The 18,838-nt window shown below is 63.4% G+C and overlaps 2 protein-coding genes across 2 annotated transcripts; both read right to left on the bottom strand.

The window, feature by feature from the left end:
- Window positions 1-8,103: 8,103 nt before the first annotated feature.
- On the bottom strand, window positions 8,104-9,462 carry HEXIM1 (HEXIM P-TEFb complex subunit 1). Its single transcript, XM_032711484.1, is given in 2 exon segments — window positions 8,104-9,185; window positions 9,187-9,462. Coding segments are annotated over 2 exon segments (918 nt in total). The 5' UTR covers window positions 9,348-9,462; the 3' UTR covers window positions 8,104-8,428.
- Window positions 9,463-11,116: 1,654 nt separating this feature from the next.
- ACBD4 (acyl-CoA binding domain containing 4) lies at window positions 11,117-18,391 on the bottom strand. Its single transcript, XM_032711492.1, is given in 12 exon segments — window positions 11,117-11,332; window positions 11,609-11,653; window positions 12,126-12,284; window positions 13,505-13,654; window positions 14,442-14,468; window positions 14,470-14,548; window positions 15,243-15,251; window positions 15,430-15,534; window positions 17,695-17,819; window positions 17,890-17,974; window positions 18,052-18,172; window positions 18,250-18,391. Coding segments are annotated over 12 exon segments (1,086 nt in total). The 5' UTR covers window positions 18,320-18,391; the 3' UTR covers window positions 11,117-11,221.
- Between the last annotated feature and the right edge of the window lie 447 nt (window positions 18,392-18,838).

The raw sequence follows: 18,838 nt of genomic DNA, 5'->3' as shown, positions 1-18,838 counted from the left end.
GTGCCTTATAAAATTAATTAATTAATTGATCATTAGCACTCCCATCCAGGCATCCATGTGTTGGATCATGCCCCCCCTACCCCAGAGAAGCCCTGGCACGGCTGGGATGGGATTTCCAGGTGCCAACCCCCCTCCCAAACCTGCCCATGGGCAGGATCCCCCTGTTCACCCCGATGCCCCCCTGCACAGCCTCCCCCCCCCCACTTTGGGCTGAGTCAGGACTTTTGTGCAGATTCCGCTGCCTCTGCTTTTTTGTAGGTCCTACAATAAATGGTGGCACTGCAGGGCTCAGCTGTGGGTGATAATGTGGGGGGGAACAGGGTCACCTCGCTGGGTCCTGGGTCTGACACAGAGGACTTGGGGGGCACAGGGAACATGGGGACAGATGGGGTACTCAGAGGGTTTGGGGGGACCAGGGAAACGTTGAGGGGACAAAGGGGACACTGGGGACAGGGGGGACATGGGAGCCACAGGGCCCACAGAGGTCTGGGACAGGGGGGGACAGGGGACATTGAAGGAACGTGGGAAGACACAGAGGACATGGGGCACACGGGGGGACACCAATGACATGGGGACACCAGGGATGGGGACACGTGGCAGCCACAGGGAGGGTCTGGGGACACCGGGGGGCACAGAGACACAAGAAGGGACATGGAAATGGGGCAGGGACACCCAGGGGACAGGAGGGGACACGGGGGGAGGTTGGGGACACTCAGGGGACAAGGGGGGGGACACGTGGGAGTTTGGGGGCGGGGCCAGGAGCGGCGGGGGGAGTGTTTGTGGGCGGGGTCGGCTGCGCACGCGCTAGGGGCGGGGCCAGGTCAGGGGGAGGGGCTTTCGGAGCGGGGCTTCCGGGTTGGGCGTGGCCACGCCCTTGTTGGGTGTGGTGGGAGGGGCCATGTTAGGGTGTGGGCGGAGACAGAGCCTTATATGGTGCGGTGGGCGTGGCCATACCTGGCGGTGGGCGTGGCCAGGTGGGGAGCACGTGTCGCCCAGCAGCGCTCGGGGCGGGGGGAGCGGCGGGGGACGGGGAGCACCGGGAGCTGAATGCTGGGAACACTGGGAGCGCTGGGAGATGGATGCTGGGATTTGGGAGCTGGATGCTGGGAACACTGGAAGCACTGGGAAATGGTAGCTGGGAGCTCTGGGAGATGGATGCTGGGATTTGGGAGCTGGGAGTGCTGGGAGATGGATGCTGGGATTTGGGAGCTGGGAGTGCTGGTAGATGCGAGCTGGAAGCACTGGGTGCTAAAAGCAGTCCGAGATGGTTGCCGGGAGCGCTGGGATATGGGAGCACTGGAAGCACTGGGAGATGGCTGTTGGGAGCTGGTGTAGGGCACTGGGAGCTGGCACTGGGGGTGCCAGACCCCGCTGGGCTCCCTTCACCCCACTCCTGCCCCGGCTTTGGACAGGGCTTTGCTCGAGCTCAGGCTGGTCCCAACAAGCAGCTCCCTGTCCCATCCAGCCCATCCAGGGCGCTGCCATTGCAGGCCTTTGGCACAGTAACCCCCCTCCAAATGCAAATCCAGACCCGAAATGCTCTGGAAGGAGACACCCCCATGCCACGGGTTAAATCCATCCCCACAGCATTCCCCTCACAAAAAGCCTTCCTGGGGGCTGGGGGCAAACCCAATCCTGCAGGATCGGGGTTGTGCAAACACCCAATGCCCCAGAAATATTCCTGAGACTCTGGAAAGGGTTGTGGCACCCCAGCTTTGGAGGGAGCACCTATGGGTGGGAGTTGAGGCTCAGCCAGACATGCCGGGGTGTGGAGGAGCTTGGAAAACACTTGGAAAATATGTGGAAAATAAATCAATCCAGGTCAGTAAACCACAAAATCCCTGGCACGAGCTCAGGAATCACCCTGTCCCTGTGTGAGATCCTGATCCAGCTCCTCCAGGCAGCCTTGGGAACCTCGAACTTGTTCCTCCAACCCGGGAAGGCAAAGGGGCTCTGGGACAGGACTGATGGTGTTCCCGTGGCACAGGAAGCACCCCAGGGAGCAGGACTGCCTCTGGATCCCTGGGACAACAACCCCTGGGACTGACAAATAATGGCACTTGGGACCTCAGAGAGCCTCAGTGTGGGCAAAAGCAGCACAGGGAAGGGACAGAGGGGCCAGAGTTGGGCGTGGGCTCCCAGCACACGGGTGAGGCTCAGCTGGGCCGGGAAGGTCACAGGCTCAGAGATAAGTCCAGCTCCAGGAGAGGGGGGGTTATCAGCACCCCAGGCTGCTTCCCAGCTCCTCCAAACTCCCCCATGCTCCCCCGTGCTCTGCTTTGGGCAGCAGCAGGCAGGGAAGGGCAGGAGCAGGCAGGGAAGGGCAGGAGCAGGCGGGGAAGGGAAGGAACAGGCAAGGAAGCCCAATCTGCCCCACAGAGAAAGAGTCCAAGGTGACCAACTTTGTAGGACTTCTTAGGTTTGGGGGGGGGGTTGCCTTTATTTGCAAAATTTATTGCTTATTTTTGCCTTTTATGTGTCCTGATCCCCAAAATACACATTGTTCCCTTAAATTCCTGCAGAGTGACCCCCCTGCCGACACCCCACACAGCTCAGCCAGCAAGGAGAGACATCAGTGGGAAAAATCCCTCTGAAACCCTCGGGAAAGCTCCTGAACTTGGCCCTTTGGGTCCCTCCTGCCCTTGAGAGCTGAGATGGAGGAGCCTGGAATTGGGTAGAGGGGGAATTTGGGGGGGGGGAAAGGGGGGTAACTGTCACCCCCTGAGTGTGCTGAGCTCTCACCATGCTGGGGGAGGGTGGGGGCTGCTAATTGTGATCCATCTGCTAATTGTGATCCACATAATCGTGATCCACGTCTGCTGCCATCCAGGAGCGGTTCTGGAGAAGGACAGAGGCTTTCAAGAGTGTGAGTTGGAAGCTCAAGGCCGGGCCTAGAGTTGGGCAGCCCCTTCCTAAGCCAGGTCCCCTCTTTTGGGGCTGGGACACCCCTTTCCTGAGCCAAGCACCCCCTTTTAGAGCTGGGGGACCCCTGTGAACAGGACATCCCTCTTTGGCACTGGGGTCCCCCCCGTGTGTGGAGTACCCCCCACTTTGGGCTGGGGTATCCCCTGTGAGTGGGGCACCCTTCTTTGGGGCTGGGGTCAGCCCTGCAGGTGGAATAACCCCTCCTTTGGCACTGGGGTCTCTCCTGTGAGTCGAGTACCCCCAATTTGAGGCTGGGGTATCACTGTGAACTGGACACCCCCCTTGGCACTGGGGTTCCCCCCTGCAAGTGCAATAACCCCCTCTTTGGCCCTGGGGTCCCACCCGTGAGGGGAATAACCCCCCCACTTTGGTCCTGGGGTCCCCTCTTCGAGCCAGGCCCCTCCCCGGATCCGCCCCTCTGGCCCCGCACAGGCCGCCTGAGCAAGGCCTCAGCCCGCCCCGGGCGGGGTTTCAGCGTCTCAATCCCGGCCCAAACCCCATCGCAGAGCTCTCGGGGCCAAGGGGACGCAGGGACCCCGGTCAGGGCCGGCGGTAGGGCCCGATCGCGGTTTCCCCGCGGGTCGCGGGGCCGGGCCCGGCTCCACCGCCAGGACCCCGCGCTCGCCACGCGTGGCCGCGGGGCCTCTTGGGACAGCGAGTCCACGCCCGCATTACCCCCTTGGTCGCTTCACACCCGGAGACTACAACCCCCACAATGTCCCGCGCCCCGCCTCTTCCCCGCATTCCCATTGGCGCCGCCGGGCCGTCTCGCGGCTGCACGGCGGGAGGTGATTGGCCGAGCGGGCGGCGGGGCCGGGGCGGCGGCGATGGCGGCCGGGAGGGGCCGTGCGGGAGCGGCGGCGCCGCCATTTTGTATGTGAGGGGACGGGCCGGGGGCTCCTCCGTGGCCCCTCCGCTGTCCTTCCGCGGCCTCTCCGCGGCCCCGAGCCGGTGCTTCCTCTCCCGGGAGCCGAGCTCGGTGCCCGCGCTGGTCGTGAGGGGAGGGGCGGCGCCACGGCCTCACCGGCCGCTCCCCCGTCAGCGCCCTGGGCCGGGAGCCCAACGCTGCCCCGGGCGCCTCATGGGGCAGCGAGGGGCGGGGGGTCGAGGTTACCCCGCGGTCTGAGGCGGTGCGGCGGGGCAGGTCCTGCCCGGGGGCTCCGCTGCGGGGCGGGGGCTAGGGGGTGGTGTGTGGTTTTCTGTAAAAATTAGCGTTAAACAGCATCTTGATGTTTTTCGGCAGCCGCAGCTCGAGCTGGTGCGGGGCTGGTCCCCCATGAGGAGCAGCCGGGGGAGGAACAGCGCAGTTTTTGTGGAAGTTGGGGCTGGGAGTGCTGGGGGTCCCATACACCGCATAGGAGGGAAAAAAAATACCATCCCTCGCGTTTAATCCTTTTGTTTCATACATTTCAGCCAATTCCCGGCCGGATCCAGGCAGGATCCAGTGGATCCCAGCTAACATGGCCTCCCCCGGGGTGCCGAGAGCCTCAAAAACAAAAGCGTTTCGCTGTTTCCAGGGCTCGGGGAGCTCCTTGGCTGGGGACAGAGTGACAGACCCACGGCCGGAGGGGCTGATGCCGCTCCTGGGGCTGGGGAAGCACCTCCGGGGATGTTTTTTTTTTCCCTGTGCAAAGTCAAAAAAAAAAAAAAAAAAGGCTTTTTAAAAAGGGAAAAAAAAAAAAAAAAAAGGTTGTTTTTTTTTTGAAGCGCTCAGCGCTGTTCGAGCTCTCAGCAGCGTCCCCACGGCTCCTCGGTGGAACTTCAGCTCCCGGCCCTGTTTTTCCCTCGGCAAAGCCCATTCCTGTGTTTGTGGGGCTGGGTTTAGGTGTAAAACAGGGAGATTTGGGAGGCTTCTCTCTCGAGTGTGTGTTGTGCTGTCAGAGGTAGCTCTGCCAGGTCAAACCTGGGTTATTTTACATTTATGCTCTTGGTGAGGTGGGTTTTTTTAAATTAGATTTCTGTTATGACTCTGCTGACAGTGTTTGCCCCCATGTTGCTTGAGGAGGTCCTGAACTCCAAAGCTTCACATGGAGAGTTGTGGCTGCCCCATCCCTGGAATGTCCAAGGCCAGGTTGGACAGGGCTTGGAGCGACCTGGGCTGGTGGAAGGTGTCCCTGCCCATGGCAGGGGTGGCACTGGATGGGCCTTAAAGTCCTTCCAACCCAAACTATTCCGTGATTCCATGATATTTTTGTGTCCCAGCTGCATTTCCAGAACTGGGACCTTTATTGTCTTTTGCCTGTGACAGCTGAAAATCCCATTTCAAGTTGATTTGCCAAACTGATTTGATTTGCCAAACCTGCCCAGGTGCTTCAGGGTTTGTGGGGTGGGAGGAGCAGGAGGGGAACAATCCTGAGGGGCTGGAGCTCCCAGCCAGGGTTTGGTGTGGTCCAGATGCACCAAGAGCTGCAGGTTTTCAGTGGTGGCCACACCAGCTGCAGATTATCCTAATTTTTTACCAAGATTCTGCACATCTCACAACCCAGAAGCACCAGGATATTCCCAGCAGCTCCATGAGAGTGTCCGGGAAGGTAAAGCCAGTGAAGGGAGGTGCAGGTAAAGTCTGGCAGGACATGGAGGGGCTGCCAGTGCTGTGTCCTGGGTTATAACCTAGGATGGCATCAGGGAGCAGCCAAGTTAAATGGGCTCAGGCCTGGACTGGGAGATGGGAGCAGCTCTGAGAGCTGCTGCTGGGACATGATTCGGGGCTCCCCTCACCCCACTGCAGCATTAACAGGCTGATTCCTCCTTTTATTTCCAGTGTTTCCAGGGATCTGCTCTGTCCCTGCACTGGTCTATCCAAGAGGAATTGCTGTTCCTGCAGGTGGGATGTGGGGTAGCCCCAGTTTTGAGTTGGTGCTGTGTTTTCTGCCTCTCCCCAGGACAGAATTTCAGCTCAGAAATTCCAGAAATTTGTTTTCCTCAGCAAACAAGCCCCCTGGGAGGGCAGGAGCTGGGAAAGCCCTTTGCCAGAGGGTCTCCCAGTGCCCTGTGTTTCCAAGGCTGATGCCCCAAATCCAGCATTGGTGTTGCCCTCCCACATCCATGGAGTGGTGGTGAGGTGGTTCCTGCCCATGGAGTCCTGGAATGGTTGGGGTTGGAAGGGACCTTAAAGCCTGTTCAGCTCCATGGGCATGGACACCTTCCACCAGCCCAGGTTGCTCCAAGCCCCGTCCAACCTGGCCTTGGACACTTCCAGGGATCCAGGGGCAGCCACAGCATCTCTGGGCAACCTGTGCCAGGGCCTCCCCACCCTCACAGCAACCAAAACCAACCCTAAACCATTCCATGATTCCAGACTTTTGGTCCCAGGCTGATTCCTGCTGCCATCAGGCTTCCATCAGCTCCAGCCTGGCTCTGAGCCTGGCTCTGGAGCTCCTGGGAAGGCTTGGGAAGGGGAGCTCTCCTCTTGGCCAGGGAGAAACTCAGGGATGGGCTCCCTGTCCATTACTGACCCTTTGGAGGTTCCAAAGGTCCCCAAAGGCTGTTGGTCCCTGTCAGCAGGGGTTTGCACACAGAAGCTGGACTGAGCCCTTGGGATTGGGATAACCTGGTTCATTAAAACAGCAGAATAAAGCAGGAAAAGTCGGTGGAGCCAGAGCAGGCTGGAGAGTTGATCATTACAGTCCTTTTCTGGGTTTTTTTAAGGTCTATTTTTTAAAGCATTGGCAGAGAAAATATTTATTTGGGGGTGTTGAACACACAGCAGGTTTGGGGTAAGTGGATGAAGGCAAACCCTTGGATCAAGGTGTTCCCATGGACCAGGAGCTGCATTTCACGGAGCCAGGCCCCTGCGGGACCCAGCCCGGTGCCATCGGACATGGAGAGAAAACGGGAATCCCGGAGAGGGAATCGCTCGGCAGGGACAGAAACGCCTGGGATGGAGGAGGAGGGGACAGCGCTTGTCCCCTCTCCCCTCCCGCGGGATCCCGCTGGATCATCCCCCCGCGCTGCGGTGATGTCACGGCACAGGGAAGGGGCCGGTGGCTCCCGAGCCCGTTTCCTTCCCCCGCCGGTGCCCCAGAGCGGGGAGGGTTAAACCCCCCCCCCCCCCCGCGGCTCCCTCGGCTGCCCCGAAGTTGGTACCGACCCACCCGCGCCGGCAGCGCTGGGGACACCCCTGTCCCCTCCGTAACCCCTCTGCGCCTCCATAAACGCTGGTTTTCCCCCACTGTAGCTTAAACCTGGTGTGACCCTTCCGGTGCCTCAGCGCTGCCCCTTTGACCCCCGACTTTGTACCAACCCACCTGTCCCCTCCTCCCCTCACACTAAACTCCCTCATTTTTCTATAAAAGCCTGGGTTTCTCCTGCTTTAGGGAGGTTTGGCCAGGCTGGGGTTAAAATCTGCCTGACCCTTCCAGCCCCTCAGCGCTGCCGCTTTAACCCTCGACTTTGTACCAACCCACCTGTGCTGGGGATACCCCCGTGCCCTCCTGCCCCATCCCCGAGCCCTCAATTTTTGTGTAAAGCCCTTCCCCCCCCCATTCCTGCGGGCAGGATCCCTGCCCAGGCCAATCCCAGCTCCTGCCTCTCCAGGTACAGCTTCCATTACCTCACTCCAATTCCAAGTCCCCTTGGCCTTCGCCTCCACCTTTTTACCCCTTAATTTACCTGTTTCCCCACCAAAAAAACCTTCACTACTTGGAGCTTTTCCTGCTTTTCCCTCCTCCTCCCCCCCTCAGGTGCAGGAGGGAGGTTGAGCCATCGCCTTCCCCTCTCCCTGTCAGCCATTTCAGGGGCCAAGTGCTGACTACCAAAACTTTTCCTTGGGCTGCTCCAACACTTTAAGAGTTCTCCCTCACTTGTAGCTTTAAGTAGATTTATATTTTTTTTAGGCAATTTTTGCCCAGATTTCAGTTGATGACCTGGATTCCTACAGACCTGGGAGGAAACAGAGTCAAGTTTAAGTGAACCTTTAGGCAAACAGACAGACCTCAGGTTACTCCTACCTCAGTGAGTGTCCATCACACCGTTTCACCCCCTTTCCAAGTATTTTTAACTATTTCAACAGCATTCAAATTGAAAATAAAGGGGGGGAAATAATAACAAAAAAGTGTTAAATGGGGAATTACAACTAATTTTAATCAAACAACAATTATAACATAATGAAAATAACTCAGGATGTATTCCCTGCTGGAATGCCATCCTGATTATTTTCTAGAAATCACACTGAAACCATTACAGTTACAAGTAATTAAATTTATTAGACCTCTATATTTTTTTATAGTCAGTTTTGGCCAATTTACAGCTTTCCTGGGGAATTTTTTTCCATTTTTTTTTGGTTTAGACACAAAAAAAAAAAATAAAATAAACCCATAAACCAGATATCACCAATACATCAATCCCCCCCTCGCCCCGTCACAGCCACCTAAAAAAGGGGGAGCCCTCGCCTCCCCCCCCCAGCGCTTCAGTCCCATAAAAAGGGTCCGCGGCGACTCTGTACAAGGACCGTGTGTGTTCCACCCGGGACTGTAAAAACCCCCCCGCGCCCCCCGTGCCAGTGTCACTCCCCCGGCTTGCAGGGGCCCTTCTCCTGCCGGGGCAGCTCCTGCTCCCGCAGCAGCCGCAGGTTCTCGGCTCGCAGCCTGTCCACCTCCCGCTCCAGCGCCTGCACCCGCGCCGGGTCCGCCGCCTCCCCTCCGGCTTTTTTGCTCTCCATCCTCAGCCGGTTGTTCTCCTCCTCCATGCGCGACAGGCACTTCTCCAGCTCCAGGTACTCCTTCACCAGCTCCTGCTTGCTCATGTTCTGCAGACTCTCCACATGGTACCGCTCGTACGTCTCCGAGAAGTCCCTCTGCAGAAACTCGCTGCCGTCTCCCCCCATCCCGTCGCTGCCCCCATCCTCGTCCGCCGCCTCCTCCAGGAAATCCTCCTCGCTCGTGTCGTCCGACTTGGCGGCCGCTCGCCGCGGGTACAGCCCGGTCTTCAGGTCAGGCTCCTCCTGGTCGTGGTCCTCCATGAGGAACTGCGTGGTGTTGTAGGGGGCCACGGGTTGCCCCTTGGCGAACATCTCTGCCCGCAGCCGGGAGGCGCGGAGGCTCTGCCGCTCGTCGAACTGCTGCTTCTCCTCCCAGCTCAGCTTCGAGTACGGCTTCCAGCGCCGCTTCTTCTTCGACGGCCGCCGACGGTGCTTCTTCTTGCCGGGCCACTCCTCGGCGCGCCCCACGGCCCGGTACCGCGGGCCGAGGCCGGGACGCGCCGCTCCGCCCGCAGCCGCCGCCGGCCGCCCCTCGGCGCCGCCCGCCGCCGCCTCCGCCCCGGGGGGGCGGCAGCCGCCCCGCATCGCCGTCCTCCGCCGGCGCCTCCGCGGGCTGCGCCTCGGGCTCGGGCTGCGCCGGCGGCTCCGGCTGAGCCTCGGAGCGAGGCTCCGGTTCGCACTGGGGCTCCGGCCCCGCTTCCTCAGCGGGCGCCGCGTCGGCCATCGCGGCTTGTGCTCGGCTGCGCTCGCTCCGGGCTGAACGGGGCGCTACCGGCGCCTCATAGGGACCCGGCCCCGCTCAGGCCGCCCCGGCCATGGCCCGGCGGGGTACGGGATGGTTAACGCCGCCGGGCCCGCCCCCCCCGCGCGCACCGCACGCTCCCGCCGCGCCCCCGCTGCCGCCGCTCCCTCCCTACTACCCGACCCGCGCCCGCCGCCGCCCGCTCCCGAACTGCCGCTCCCCGGCCGCCGCCGTGCCTTAAGTACCCGCGCGCGCCGGGCCCCGCCCCGCGCAGGCGCCGCTCCCGCGGCCCTACCCCCGGACGCGCGCCGGGCCCCGCCCCTGCCGAGCGCCGGGAGCCGCCGCCGCCTCGTGGCCAATCGGAGGGAGGCCTGGGGGCGGGGCCGCGCGCCGGGGCACGCCCCCGCCTCGGGATTGGCGGGGGATTGGCGCAGGCGGGCGTCACTCACGCGCGGCGCAGCCAATCGCGAGCGGGGAGGTGGGACCGGGCCGTACCACGCGCGCGGAGAGGGGGGCGCTTCCCCGTGCGCGGCCCCGCGACCTTCAGCGCGCGCCCCCCCATCCCCGCCGGCCCGGCAGTGGGACCGCCCCGAAAGGAGTCCCCGCAACGGGCGGAGGGGCCCGCGGGCGGTGCTGCGGCTCCGGGACCGTCCGCCCCGGCACAGCCCCCTGGGCCCGGGGGGTTCCGGGGAGGTGCGGGGGGTGCCCGGTGGGCCCGGGGGGTGCCGGGCTGGGAGGGGGAGGGGGCGGGCGGAAGGATCCCGGGCTGCGATGGGTGCGGCGATCGGTTCAGCCGGCGGAGGGAGATGTAAACAAACCTCAGCGGAAAGAAGTCCCTTCTTAAAGGCGCCGCGTCCCTTTTTTTTTTTTCCCAGGGCCGGCGCGGGGCTGCGATCCCAAAGCCTGGGGGGAGGGGGGAGCTAAGGCGGAGCGGGGCCTCGTCCCGGTCCCTGGCCAGTCCTGGCCCTGGACCCAGTCCCGGTCCTGCCACCCCCACTGGCGATGTCCCCCTTGGGCCCCACGTCCGGGGGCGGGGCTGGGCTCGGGGGGCCCCACGGCCTTGGGGAGGGGGGGGCGGGGGAGAACAGGGGGACAGGAGGGCCCGCTGTGGGACACACGGTGGTGATGTTTGTGTGTCTGTGTCACCCGCTGTGTCACCTGCCCTGCCCAGCCCCCCCGGCCCAGGGGTGGCGCTGGCAGGGGCCTGGTGGCACCGGAGGGCCCCCGCGGTGGCACCGCCACCCCCCTCGCCTGGGGATGGGACCCGGCCTGGGGGGGAGGTTGGGGCCTGGGGACAGACCAGGGCAGCTGCCACCGGGGCCTCTGATATGGAGGGGACGGTGGGTGGCCAGTTGGGGGCAGTGGGGTGGCCTGGCCAGAGCAGGTGGACCGGCTGGAGTGTGTGACCATTTGGGGACAGTGTGTGACCATTTGGGGACAGTGTGTGACCATTTGGGGACAGTGTGTGGCCAGGCCAGGCCGCGGGGCCCCGTCCCCTCCCCCACAGGGCACAGGCAGCGGGGCTGCACCGAAAAGGCAACTTTAATCGAGGCAGGCTCGGATGGTGCCCCAGGACCCCGCAGTGTCCGGGCGGCTGGTCCGGCTGTGCGTGGATGGGACCCCCCGGATCCCGGGTGGATCCCAAGCGATCCCGGCCCCGCTCCCCTCGGGGCTGGCCCTGAGTGACAGTGGTGGCGCTGGTGGCTCTCGGGGGCTCCCCGCCCGGGGTGGGTCCCGCCCGCGGAGCCCCCGTGGCTGGTGATGCGATTGTGTCCGCGGAGCTCCCACGGCTGGTGCCAAGCGGGATGGATGGGGTAGGATGGGGTGGCAGCGGGGCCGTGGCGGGCACCTCTTGGTCACCTGTTCCTGCCCTGCCAGCGGCGCAGCAGCCACTGGGTGAGGAAGGGCCAGGTGGCGAGGAAGAGCAGCGTGCCGGGGGACACCGTCAGGGGCCACGGGGACGTCACCTGGCGAGGGGACAGAAAAGGGGGCGTGGAGGGGGGACAGAGGTGGCACCGATGTCACCAAACCCCCCTCCCCTCCCGCCCCAGCCCTCCACTGCTTGGTGGTCCTTCACATCCCTCCTCTGGAGATCATCAGCGCCGTCCCTGGTGTCTGGAGGCTGGGGATGTGTCCCTAGGGATGTCACCTGCCCCCCGCTGTGTCTCCAGGCCCCCGGGGGCCATGGCGTGGGTGGTGAGACAGCAGGGCCACCCCACAGTGCTGCCTCACCCCCAACTCACTTGCGGAGTAAGTGCCGGGTCGGGGTCTGTCCCAGCCGTGTCCCCCTGCAAGACAGGACAGGGTCTGGGGTGCGGGTGGGGCTGGCACCCCTCTTCCAGTGCCTGCACCCCCGGGACAGGGAGGGAAGGGGCTGAAGGGAGCCCATGTGGGGCTCCTGTGAGGGATCCAATGGCACAGCTGGGTCAGGACCCCAGGGACAATGGGAATGAGGGGAGCAATGGGAACGATGAGGGCTATAGAAATGGGGAGCCAGTGGGAATAACAGGGGCAATAGGAATGATGGGGACAGTGGGAATGATGGGAAGCGGTGGGAATGATGGGGAGCAGCAGGAATGGAGGGGGGGGGCGGTGGGAATGAGGGAGCAGCAGCTCCCTGCCTGCACCGTGGGGTAGATCAGCCTCGGCCCTGCCGGGAGGTGCCACCACAACCCCGGGGTGTCCCCGCCCTCTGGGCCACCCGGGCCAGCCGAGCCCTGCCGGCCCGGGGGTGGTTGTCCCGGCCCCCCCGGCGGGTACCTGTGCCCAGGTGAGCGTCTCCAGCCGGCTCAGCCGCTCCCGCACCCGCCGCAAGCTCCTCCTGCAGGGCTGCACCGCGCTGGCCACGTGGGCCTCCAGCTCCGGGCTGAGCTCGGCGGTTGTTCCCGGGATCCCGCTCCCCCGCGGTGGGCTGGGGATCTGGGGGGCACAGAGACGGGCACACGGGTGACAGGGCAGGCTGGGCACCGCCTCGAGCCCCCCAGGGAGCCCCGGGGGCTGGCACAGCCCCACCCTGCACTGGCAGCAGGTAATGGCTCCCATGGAGTGCCACACGCTGCCCACATCACGGCTGCCCCCAGCCCAGCCCAGCCCAGCCCAGCAGCCCCCAGTCTGTGGCACCGGGGCTGTCCCCAGGGACACGGGCCACCATGGCCCCCCCCAGCAGTGGTGGTGGCAGTGGGTGACCTCCAGCCCACTGATGTGGCAGGTGCAGTGGTGCACATGGGTCACCTTGTGTCACCCGGCACAGGCAGGACACCCAGCACCAGGCAGGACCCCTCGCTGGTAAGCTGCCTCCCCACCCACCCTCAGGCCCCAAACCAGCCTGGAAAGCCCTGGGCAGTCTGTGCTGTGAGCAGGGCACAGGCAGGGACTCGCTGCCACCCCTTGAGTGCAGCACCCAGGGACAGGCCCAGCCTGGCCAGATCAGCCTTGGTACAGCTTCACTCCCAAGGTCAAGCAGCCCAGTTTGTGGGAACAGTAAAACGGGAAGGGTGAGACAGGTGGCTGTGCCCAGGTAAGGTGATGACACCACCCCTGCAATGCCACCCTGGAGCAGCAAGCTCCAAATGCATCTGGGACAGCACAGAGGGTGGCAAGAGGCTCCTTGTCCCCTCCCCACAGCACAGGTGGTGCCCCCCCAGACACTGGCAGCAGTGGTGGGTGGCACCACAGTAACAGGGTGTCCCCAATACCTCCAGGGGCACAGGGCCCAGTTTTCACCTGCCACCCTCCTGGGGAGAGCTCACCCCTGGCACCACCACATCCAAAGGCACCAGTGGAGCCACATGACCACTGGCAGGAGCTGGGTAGAGGGGGAGCTGGGAATCCTCTATCCCTACCCAGCTGCTGGAGAGGCCAGCAGAACACTCTCCAAATTTGGACAATTTAGTACCACTGTGAGGAACAGGCAGCGGAGGGGCTGTGTCCTGGAGGGGTAGAGCCACCACACTTGGGGACCAAGGGGTGCTTAGAGGGGACACTCAGGGCTTCCTGCAGCTACTGATGACCCACCCCTGGGTGCTGGAGCCAAATTTGGTCCCTTGTGAGTGGTAGCAGCCCCTGCTTCCCCCCCGAGCCCCCCAGCCAGCCTTGCCTGCAGGGGGGGAGCAGCAGGAAGGGGCCAAAGGCTGCACCACCTCTCTGGGAGCCCAGGGTTCGAGGTCAGTGCTGCTGCTCCCCTCGGGTCTTCTGCCTTCGCCCCACAGCCCCTGCCCAGCACCACGGGGCTCCAGGGGCTCAGCCCCGGCCTGGATGCCATTTGGGGTGAGGCCCTGCGGCCCTCCAGCCTGTGTGAGGGGGGAGAAGAAGGGCCCTGAGACCCCACTGCCCTCCCTGAGGCTGGGGGGCACGATGGGTGATGCCAGGGGCAGCGGTGGTGCCCCTCTCTGCCTTGTGGTGGGGACTGTGTGTGGCTGAGTGAAGCTGAATCCCACTGGTAACACAGTCAGCACCCAGTCTGGGAGGTGACAGAGCTCTAGAACCTGAGGGAAGTGAGGTGCCCAGGCTCCAGATGGCAAAGAGGGGGTCTTCCTCCCTCCTGTCCACAGGGACACCTCAGTGCCAAAACAGGTGGCAGCAGCAGGGAGAAGTGGCAGGAGTGCAGTCAAAGTGGCAGCACTGGCCCTGTGTGGGGCCATGGGTCTCACTCAGGTGCCCCCCAGAGTCAGAACCAAGAAATGAAGGGGGCTGGGGAGGCTCCTCAGCCTCCTCTTGGTGACAGGAACAGGCTTCAGGAGTGACACGAAGCACAGAGTTGCACTGGGTCCCAACACAGTGAGGCTTGCTGGGCTCCAGGACGGCAGTGCTGAGCAGAGGCAGGAGAGCTGTGCAGTGTGGAGGTGTCTGAGCAGTGTGAGGGTGTGTCTGTGCAGTGTAACGGTGTGCCTGTGCAGTGTGGAGGTGTCTGTGCACTGTGGGGATGTGTCTGTGCAGTTGCAGATGTGTCTGAGCAGTGTGGGGATGTGTCTGAGCAGTGTGGGGATGTGTCTGTGCAGTTGCAGATGTGCCTGTGCAGCCGAGGCAGGGCAGGGCTGGCAGCTGGCAAAGCCTCCAGCACTCCCCAGCCTCCATTACCTTCTTGGGCTCCCCCTGCTCCAAGGTGGTCGCAGTACATGTCCCCCTCGGAGTCACTGGTCACCTGGCTGCCCTCAAGCCCCTCGGTGGCAGGAGCCAGCCACCTCCTGCAAGGAAGCACCTGGCTCAGCCACGGGCAGGGCAGGGGGTTCTGGCCATGTCTCGGGGGCAGCAGGTCCCCAGGTGGACAAGGAGGAGCCTGTGTGCACAGGAGGATGGCAGCAGGAGGAGGAAGCTGAGGCGCGGAGCGGGAGGAATTGGCTCTGTTAACACCACCCAGATCACGGCTGTGATTCCAAGGACTGAATTCCCCTTCTCCTGCCCACAGTGTCCTGTTCATACAACCCCCCAGCCCCCGGGGCAGCAGCGTGCCCTGTCACACAGACAGGGACCCTGCCCGGCTCCCCGGGCACTGCCAGCCCCGCTGCTCCAGGGAGGGCACGGCCGGGACGCTGCTCCGTGACCATATTTGCTCCTGGGGGAAAGGCTGGAGCGGCGGGAGGGACCTCCCCGGAGGGAGCACCCTGCCCACGCCGGGGCACAGCCAGGGGCCCCTCGAGGGGGGCACAGGGCGGCCGTGGGCGAGTGCATGAGGGCTGTGTGAGGGAAGCCAGGGCTGAGCCAGGAATCCCCAGTGCCAAGGAAGGGGTGGGCTTGGCTTGAGCCGAGGGAGAAATCCTCACACAGATCATGGACCTTGCAGGGTGATGGTTTCCCAGTCCACGGGGAAACACCCTCCCCTACTTCCTGCGGTTTAGACCCCTTGCAGAGGTACAAGCGAGGCAGAGTCAATCCTCACACCCAGGGTTCCTCCAGCATGGAGAGAGGGACCCAAGGAAGAGCCCCAGTTTGCCTGGAAACACTGGCAGGGCTGGAGCAGAGATGCCTGAAGCCAACAGCTCTGCAGACGGGTGGAGGCCCAGCCCCAGTGCCTCCTCCCCGGGGTGTCTGCTGGTGCTGGACACACCAGGGAGGACCAACCTGGCACGTGCTGCCCGCCTGCTGCTCCCCGGGCAGGGCATCCTCGGGGCACTCCGGAGCCGGGCTGCTCCCTGGCACATCCTGGTGGGGCCGTCCAGCTGTTCCCGACTGTCTGCACGGAGGGAACAGGCAGAGCATTAACGTGCTGTGGTGTCCTGGCAGCACTGGCTCTGGGTTGGGCTCAGCACTGCTGCCCAGGAACCAACATGAAGTAAACCAGCCAGCAGGGTCTGCCCCACACAGACCACCCGGGGGTGGCAGGGGTGTCCCTGTCCCTGAGTCCCCCCCGAGGTAGCAGGCAGAGGGATCAGTGCTGGGTGACAGCTGGGTAAACACTGCCAGGTGACTGTCCTGTCCCCTGGCGGGGCCCACAGCCCATGGCACAACCCACCCCAACAAACAGCCTCACGCAAGAAGTGCTGGCTGCAAGGAGCCTTGTCTGGGCAGCAACACCCCAAGAAGAACTTCTGATGGGGCTCCAGCCCTTCCCACTGCCCCGTGGGCCTGTGGGGTTAATCCCAGCCTGCTTCCAGCAGTTCCCAGGACTTTGATCCCTGCTCCTGGGCAGGCAGGTGTGTGGCAATGTTCCCCTACTGCTCCTTGCCTGAACTTCTCTGCTGTTCCCAACCTGCCTTTGCCATCACAGCAGAACACTGGACCCCCAGAGCCCACTGAAGGGGTAAGGGCAGCCCCCACCCCACACAGGGGTTAGTGCCAGGGCTGCCCCGCTCCAGGACTGTCATCATTCCCTAATGTCTCCCCAGGGTGGGCTGTGACCTTGCAGGGTAAGGTCAGGCAGGGTCCTGTCACCTCCCACAGCACGGCACCTGGACAGACCCGGCTCCAGCCAGCCATGTTCACAAGACTCTGGTGAAAGCACCACTCACTGGAGATCTGTTGGGACCTGGAGCCACCCAAGATTGGGGTCCAAGCGCTGCTTTACGATGTGTTGACTTTGAAACCAAACAAAACCAAACCTGCCCAGACTCTCACCTCTGTCCCCCAAAAGCACCTGCCGGAGGCACCTGCCACTGAAATCCCCTCTGCTCTGGTTCAGGGCAACCAAAGCTGCAATCCCACAGTCTGAAGGTGGGTGGGGAAGCTTTAACACAAATGACTCAACACACCTCCAGGAGTTCAGTGCTTTACACACTGTCCCCAGCCACCTTGGGCTCGTTGGCTCCATGGGCACCGCAGGTTTAGATTTAAGGGACAGTGGCATCTGTCAGTGACACTCCCAAGTGGATAATGACCAGGAGTTTAGACCTAGCTTCTACAGTCCAGTGAAAAACTGAGCCTGTTTGCCTTTTAAAGGGATTCAGCAATCCACATGGAGAACAAAGCACCCTGGGTACCACGGGAAGGAGAGGCACCCTGAGGCCAAGCCTTCCGGCTGTGTGTTTTCAGCATCCCTGTTGGAAGCAGGGAGCTTGTCAGGCACAGGACAGCCTGGGGACAGGCAGGGAATGAGTCTGTTTGTCATGGCTCTCCCAAAGCCCTGACAGTTCACCACACTCGCTGTGAAAATGCCTTGAAAACTCCTGTGCTGCTGAGCTGACCCACTGGTGACACGGCACAGGCTGACACCTTTCTGAGCCCCCACATCAGCCCCTCGCTCCCCTGGGTGCTCCTCACAAGTCAGATACACCCAGGACAGCTCAGAGCCAGGGGTGGGACAGGTCCCCAGCACCCTCCCAGCACGAGGGCAGCAGTCAGAGGCATGGAAAGGGATGGGAAGGATTCTCCTCTAGCACAGCCCGGATTAAATAATCCCATTTCTCAACCCCAGTTTCTCCACATCCACTCCACGCAAAATCTGGCTGGTCCATCCAGGTGTTTACATCAGATGACCTGGAGGTGAGCCAGAGCCAAGGAAAAGCACAGCCTCCCTGGGAGCTGATTCCTGCTCCACTGTTTACAGGGATTGGGGCCAAGGTGGCACTTGGAAGCCAAATCTCAACTCTCACTGCGAAGTTTCGCAGAGAGAGAGCCCAGACTGAAGAGACACCTGTGTCACGCAACAGGACACTTGTCGGGGGGTGCCCAAACAGCCCCTTGGCAGCAGCTGTGCCACAGCAGGGGGGTCAGGTGGGATGTGGTGTCCCCCATCCCTCAGGGAGCAGCAGCAGGGTGTGCCCCGGGGCAGAGCAGAGCCCAGAGGTGTTGTTTGTCCGGTGCAGCCCCAAGCAGGGACCAGCAGCAGCGCTGTGCCAGGACGGGAGCACAGAGGGGAGGGATGCGCTGGGCACAGCCGGAGTGCACCAGCTCCCACTCACCCCCTTTCCTCTTGAAGAAGAACTCGGGGGGCCGGGGCATGTCGTGGATCACCTCGTAGAGCGGCTCGAAGTAACGGAACATCTCCTGCGTGGTCTCGTCCATGGGCACGGTGTCGATGACCTGCGGAGGGACGCGGCTGGACACGGGCGGCCCCGGTAGCGCGGCCCGGCCCCGCCGCCCGCCCCGTTACCTTCTGGGCCACCTTCTTCATCTCCGCCACGTACGCGGCCATCGCCTCCTCCTTGGACATCCTCCCCAGGCTGTGCCACGCGTCCCTGCGGGGCCGGGCGGGTGAACAGGACCCGGCCCGGGACACGAGCCGGGACCCAACCGGGACATCCCCCGCTCTTACCACTTGTACCGGCCGATGGGGTCCCAGAAGCCGGGCCGCGGGCCCTGGCAGCACCCCGCCGTCGCCTGCTTGTAGTAGCTGTAGAAGCGCAGCATCTCCTCGTAGGAGGGCCGGTACGCCCCTGCGGGACACGGCTCAACGGGGCCGCCCCGGCGGCGCGGCCGCCCGGCCCCGGCCCCGGCCCCTCCACCTACTCACCGCTCCGCGGCAGCCCCTGGATCACCTGAACGGCGGCGCGGAACTGCGCCCCGCAGCTCGGCTCCTCCATGGTGGGACCGGGACCGGCACCAGCCCCGCACCGACCCCGCACCGACCCCGGCACCGGCACCGGTGAGGGTCCCTCTCCGTGTGGGGACAGCGCGAGGCCAATCGGCGCCCGCCTTACATCGGCCCCAGCGCGCCACGCCCAATCAGCGCTCGCCTTTCATCGGCCCCTCCAATCAGCGCCCCGCTCCCCGGATGGGACGCCCCGCCCCTTCCCCCCGGCTCCCGGCGCTGAGCGTCGTGCGGGCGCCCCCTGCCGGCGAGTGCTGCAGGTGCGGGGGGCGGTCCCGGCGCCGCCTTGCGGGGATGGGCGGAACTGCAGGGACAGGGAGCGGGATAGTGGGACACGGACTGGGATAGTGGGACAGGGACTGGGATAGTGGGACAGGGACAGGGATAGTGGGACAGGGACTGGGATAGTGGGACACGGAGTGGGACAGTGGGACAGGGACTGGGATAGTGGGACAGGGACTGGGACAGTGGGACAGGGACAGGGATAGTGGGACAGGGAGCGGGATAGTGG

The sequence above is a fragment of the Chiroxiphia lanceolata genome, chromosome 26, assembly GCF_009829145.1.
Source record: "Chiroxiphia lanceolata isolate bChiLan1 chromosome 26, bChiLan1.pri, whole genome shotgun sequence".
NCBI lineage: Eukaryota > Metazoa > Chordata > Aves > Passeriformes > Pipridae > Chiroxiphia > Chiroxiphia lanceolata.
Note: the sequence above shows the minus strand (reverse complement) of the source record. Positions and strands in the feature narration are given on the sequence as shown.